This window comes from Osmerus mordax, chromosome 15 (assembly GCF_038355195.1).
Source record: "Osmerus mordax isolate fOsmMor3 chromosome 15, fOsmMor3.pri, whole genome shotgun sequence".
NCBI classification, from domain to species: Eukaryota; Metazoa; Chordata; class Actinopteri; order Osmeriformes; family Osmeridae; genus Osmerus; species Osmerus mordax.
The window spans coordinates 11,088,490-11,094,499 of record NC_090064.1 but is presented as its reverse complement, the minus strand read 5'-3'; the positions used below and the strand labels follow the sequence as shown (position 1 = coordinate 11,094,499).

General features: G+C 45.5%; 1 protein-coding gene across 2 annotated transcripts; it reads left to right on the top strand.

Annotated features, from left to right (window-relative positions):
* Nucleotides 1-1,502: 1,502 nt before the first annotated feature.
* si:dkey-12l12.1 (uncharacterized) lies at nucleotides 1,503-5,762 on the top strand. Of its 2 annotated transcripts, XM_067251878.1 has the most exons (8): nucleotides 1,504-1,724; nucleotides 2,963-3,010; nucleotides 3,549-3,581; nucleotides 3,838-3,873; nucleotides 4,123-4,233; nucleotides 4,784-4,897; nucleotides 5,103-5,180; nucleotides 5,309-5,762. In XM_067251878.1, the coding sequence occupies exons 1-8, from the start codon at nucleotides 1,623-1,625 to the stop codon at nucleotides 5,366-5,368; spliced, it is 582 nt and encodes a 193-aa protein (XP_067107979.1). In that variant the 5' UTR covers nucleotides 1,504-1,622; the 3' UTR covers nucleotides 5,369-5,762. The 2 variants fall into 2 exon arrangements, with proteins under 2 accessions (XP_067107980.1, XP_067107979.1); XM_067251879.1 differs by lacking the exon at nucleotides 2,963-3,010 and having other exon boundaries at nucleotides 1,503-1,724.
* The last annotated feature ends 248 nt before the right edge of the window (nucleotides 5,763-6,010 follow it).

Below are 6,010 nucleotides of genomic sequence, written 5' to 3'. Positions count from 1 at the left end.
TGTCTCACACAGGAAGCTTGCATTCAGTGTTAGTCAGGTAAGACCACCATATTTGAAAAGGCAGGCAGTGAATTGCCATTATGTGTGTTCATTTTGAAATGATGTTTGGCAAGTGTAAGTTGTCAGAAAGGCGATACTGATCTTTATTCTAAAAGTTTCCACCACCAGTTGTCTGCTCACACCTGACTGGCGGTTCCCCCTTAGCCCTATTTGGAAATGCTACACACCAGATGACACAACCTATATTGACCACACACCCCGACGAGTTTAAAACACCTCAACTTCTTTGTAGGGCAGCACCCCTCCCAGGGGTTCAAGCCAGAGAACCCAATCTGCACTGAATGTTTTTTGGTAGGCTGTAGCATATGACCTGGACCCGACATTGGACTGCCTTCCAGGACAAACGTGGATTGGTGTTTGTCCCGGCCAGCTCAAGTGAAAGGAAATAGCTCTTGATTGGGCTCCCGTGCCCACGGCTCTAATCCAGACAGATTGTGCACTCCTGCTCAATCCTGGCACTGTACTGAGTCCAGACATAACACATCACAATAGTAAAACGGATGGATGCAACACATCATAAATGCCCATACTGTGCAGTTGTTGTTGTTTTTTTGTTTGAAACACCAGATGTTTCCATTCCCAGCCGGAGATAGCCTACACTGTAGAATTCCTCCCTGCCCCAGAGCTGTAGGCTTGAAGACATTACACTTAGCCTTTCCATCCCTCCATGCTCTACACACCTTCATACCACACCCCTGTTCATCTATGGGTTCCACGTCAGAACATCTGTCCATTCATCCATACATCCATCCAACATGCTCAGCATGTTAGGCTTTATTGACCAAATGAAACATCTGTCAAGAGGTCAGCTCTGCTTTGCAGCTGTGAAACTCAAGTTTCACAAGTTTGAGTGAAGAATAAACAAAATCCTGATAAATATAGAATTTGAAAAAAAAACTATTCAGGCTATTAAGATTCTTGTGATTTTGCCATGACTACATTTCCACACAGCAACTCAATGTAACTTGTCCTAATGTACAGTACATGGCCCCGACTGGTTTGGAAGCAGTAGCCCACCAAAGAAACGCTACAGACGATTTTGTCAAATCCAATTGTAATGATTTTTGTAAATGGAATAATTACATAGGCAGCATAATAATTGAGAGAAAGCAGAACAGAACAGAAAGGGTCTATTTTGTTCTGGAGCTGAACCCATTTCTAGTGAACAAATCAGATAACCAACAAGCTCAACTCCCTCGGCCCCTCAATGTTTTTTTATGGATTTTACTCTAAATGAAAAAAATCTTTCAAGTGTATCGTCAACAGAGGTTGAGGCTGTTTCCTTTCTCACTCTGTCTCTCTTTTCCGCAGTGGAAAATGGCCTTCATGGAGCAGGCCCAGATCGGTGGGGGAGTGGGGGTGGTTTCAGGGGGAGGCCCTCCACATGTCTGACATGTTTCAGCAGGACCGCAGGCCGCTAGTTGCCGTGGAGCGTAGAGCTGCGGTGGGCTGTTTGTCTGTGCGAAGCTGGCAGGGCCTCCAAGCCCCAGCATCTGGTCCTCATTAAGAGCAGAGGGTATATAGCAGGGATCGGCTAGGGGCTGGAGCTCAGTGCGGGGACCATGGAGCAGACTGTCTGGGTGTGCCTGCTCTGTCTGACGGCTGGTCTGCTCTCACACGCCCTGGACTGCTCCTCCCAGACTGCAGGCTGCGCAGGAGGACAGGTAAGACCAGGGGTGGAGGTGTGTGTGTGTGTGGGGGGGGGGGTGGATGGGCGGGTGGATTTCAGCTAGGGTTACAGAATATGTGGGAGCTGTATGTGGACATTCAGATGTGGAAGCTTTGAAGGGTTGTTATCGTTACAAACAACATGGTTGTTGTTGATGTGTGAATTGGAACAATCAGAGGATTGCTGCTTTCCTTACAGTTCTTTTGATTTCACAAACAAGTCTTGGTCGCTCCTTAGCAGGGTTTAGACTGAGGCCACGGGAAGCCCGTAATAACTGAGGCAGGATCCTCTCACTCATTTTCCACATAGTAACACTAAATTTAGGTCTGTGTGACTGTGGTGTGGTGGTCAAGTGTGTCATCTCAGGATGTAATATAAATACATAGGTAGGTTAACGTGTCATTAACCTGGTGGGGATATGTGTTTATTTTCGTCAGGGGCCAGAAGTCTCATTGTTATGGATTTCACAGTGAGCCCACGCCTTGAACAAAAACACAGCCATAGACAGACAAAAACCCCAATTCTCACAGAACCTTCATGTGGCTGCAGGGCAGTTAGACTTTCCATACTTGCGGTCAACATTTTTAGCGGACAGTCTTCGTGTTCTGTCCAATGTAATCACCCTCAACCGGATAAGGCAATGGATACAGCAGCTGGAGGTTTTAAAATGTGAATTTACTCTCAAACATGAAAGTCAAGAATTATTTTCCCGTCTGGGCTTTTAGGAGCATAATGTGTTATGTGTAATTATACTGGGCCCATGTGCATTCACATACTTTTTTCAAAATGTTACATTTAATTTTGTGCTCAGTTTATTTGTCTGTGTCTCTTCCCACCAAGGTCGTTTTGAATGATGGAAAATAAAATTACTGGGTTATTTATGTTACTAGCCAACAATGCTTGCAAGAGCAGAAGAAATAGGTTGAAATCGGTCGTGGACAGTTTTTATGGTGTTTGCTTTTTGAAGAATAGTTTAACGGGCTTCATCCTTTAAGGAAGAATTGCTTTACCCTGATGAGTCATCCATGAAGCTAGAGAGCCCAGCTGATTGACTGGTGTGTAGAGGATACTAACAATCTTTTTCCAAGCACACACCTGACTGGTCGACCCTGTCCTTTCCCCATTCCCAAAACATTCAAACTTTAATATACTTTTGGATAAAAATTGAATGTAGCTAATATAATTCTCATTCATATAATTTTGTACTTATTTTATATTATGAACATTTTGTAGCTGAGGGGTGCAGGGCTACAAGGAAGCAACATTGGGAGAACACAGCCGGTATGTGTACCATCACCCTCCTCCCTACAAACACGCACACACACACACCATGCACAAGGGCATCCAGCTGCTAGGCTCCACACAGAGAGCAGCAGGCTGGGAGAGGTCTCTCCTCCAGTGTGTGTGTGTGTGTGTGTGTGTGTGTGTGTGTGTGTGTGTGTGTGTGTGTGTGTGTGTGTGTGTGTGTGTGTGTGTGTGTGTGTGTGTGTGTGTGTGTTTGTGTGTGTGCACAAGTCCTCAACATATGCCTGCATCATGGGAACTCCCCAGGGAGGCTAACATACCAACTGTTCCGACTGTTCTGTCGTAACACATAACTACAGTTAATGCTGCAGTCACCATATACACAACACAATACCATTGTGCTAATGTAACAGGCGTTGAACAGCAACCTGGGAAATGAGCTTAGCAGCAGACAGCACCATTGATTTCACAGAGTCACATGACAACCTCGTAAAGAGCATTTTACTTAATCAAAGCATCGCACTTCATCACCAACCCTCTAATCTCATTAACATTTCGGCCTTGTTGTTTCCAGATAACAAGACCTGGGTCAAGAGGGGCAATTGGTGTAAGTAAAATCCTGCCAATTACACAACCTGAGAAACATTCTTTTATTGATTCAGCTGAAATCCCCCTACAGTCCTCATTTCTGCTTCAGTCAGACTGACTGACTGGTACTGGCTTATCTATCCTCCAAGTACCAATGCATTCATTAAGAGTGGCCAGAGCTGATCAATAACCAGCCTTCAGTCCATCACATAGAAATTGATGACAATGCATGCAGATGATCAATTTCTGATAACCATACTGTGATGTCTCCACAGAGTGTAGGCCACACCGATATTCTACAACAGCTACAGGTAAAATTATGAATAATAGAAGAATAAATGTCTGAGAGCTATTAGTTTCAGATCTTAAGAGTCTCTGTAATCTATCTGTGTGCATATTTATATAGCATTTTTGGCATATATTCTTGAGATGGATTATAGAATGATTCACACTGCGGTGCTGTGACCGAGTACATCTAGCTTGTCTAGCAGAGAGAGAGAGATGTGCAAGGACAGATGTGGCCAGCTCCTTGAACAGTGGGCTTTGTGTGGTCGTGCTAGGTGTTGAGCAGACAGAAGAGACAGCTGGAGAGGAGTGTTCCCACACACCTGGGCCCAGCCAGCCTGCCTGGGGCAGTCTCCGTCAAGGGCTTCCCCAACATGCTCATCCAGGTACCATCACAACAGAGAGAGAGAGAGAGAGAGAGAGAGAGAGAGAGAGAGAGAGAGAGAGAGAGAGGGGGAGGGAGGGAGGGAGGGAGGGAGGGAGGGAGGGAGGGAGGGAGGGAGGGAGGGAGGGAGGGAGGGAGGGAGGGAGGGAGGGAGGGAGGGAGGGAGGGAGGGAGAGAGAGAGAGAGAGAGAGAGAGAGAGAGAGAGAGAGAGAGAGAGAGAGAGAGAGAGAGAGAGAGAGAGAGAGAGAGAGGGATGCAGGGACAGAGGGAGGGGGAGGAAGAAAGAAAGAGATAGACACTGTGACTGAAAGAGAAACAATTCACTGTAAACCACATAGTAACTGACTGCACACACAATAAAGAAAACTTTTAATTGTTTAAGGTTACAAACAGCTAATTACAACCACATGAATCATTCATCCCCACAGAAACATTATGGGATGTTTCTGTGGGGTTCAAGAATGTTGTCACAGCACCAATCTGTCACCCTGCCATGGTAGTGTTGCTTCCCTGCCTGTGTCTGACCGCCTGTGGCTGTCTGCTCCAACAGGCGGAGCGTGCCAGGAGACATCTGGGTCACACTGGTACAAAGAAGAAGAACAAGGTCAAATCCCGTGTCGGCTCCTACTCTCTCATCGTCCATGACTCCTCCTCACCCCTCCAGGTGGGTCTCCATGACAACAAGACCAGACCAGACCAATCCAGACCCCACTGTGGTCACTATGTTTCCCCGACTGTCAACACAACGTGTCGGATTCCGTTAAACAATCTCTCGAGGCGTTACGCTTCTTTAAAGAGTTTGGCTCCCTGATAAACCAGGATGTGAGGTGTGCTATGGGTGTTGCCCTAACTCTGACATGTGTGTCCAGGTGACGAGAGTGAGACGGCAGCTGCAGGAGCCACCGAAGAAGGGGAAGACGGGCCGTTCTGGGGCCTACTCGGTTCTGGTGACTATCCACCATCCCTGATGGAAAACACTCTGAAACTGATGTCTTCACAGAACCATGGCATGAATCATATCAGTATCTTAACCACTGTTTGATTCTGACACTTGATACTTGATGTTGGTCCTCAGGGGGATGCAGTGATTGAAAGACCCAAGAGGAGCGCACAGAAAAGGAAGAATCCCAAGTAAATAGTTTGTTCAGAAAAATAGAATACTAAATATACATCAAACGAGTGCCTAACATGTTACAGTGTGCTACCTAGTTTGTAGCTACATTGTGTGAGTCAATATATTGATTCTGTGTAAATTGTTCAAGTTACTAATATATACTTCAGCTAAATATACAGTACTGGTTCAATATGCTGTGTCCTTTAGAACCCTGTCAAATACTACTAGATGAATCCCTTGTTTAAAATTAACATATACTGTATTTTGATCACAGAAAATCGAACATAATCGTTAGCGATGGTTTAATAGGAGGATTTGTGTGTGGATCAAATATTGATTTACTACAGAAGGATTAGCAACATAACCTGTACTCTGATCTTAAATCTATGAAATAAACATTACCATTTAGTTTGAATTTCTTCTTTTTCACAAAAAGTTACATTACCCTTTCAGCTGCCTCTCCCCCTCCCTTCCTCTCTGGGTAATACCTTCATTTCCCATGCAAGGGCCTGTGAAGCTGCCAACAGTTCATTCCGAAAATGCGGATTAGGGGAAAAATTGCACTGAGCTTTGGGTACTGAATGCCCAACGCAATGCTGGCAAGGCGGGAAGGGGCACAGCATCAACCCCAGACCAGCCTGGTTAATCCATTTAAATGTGTGG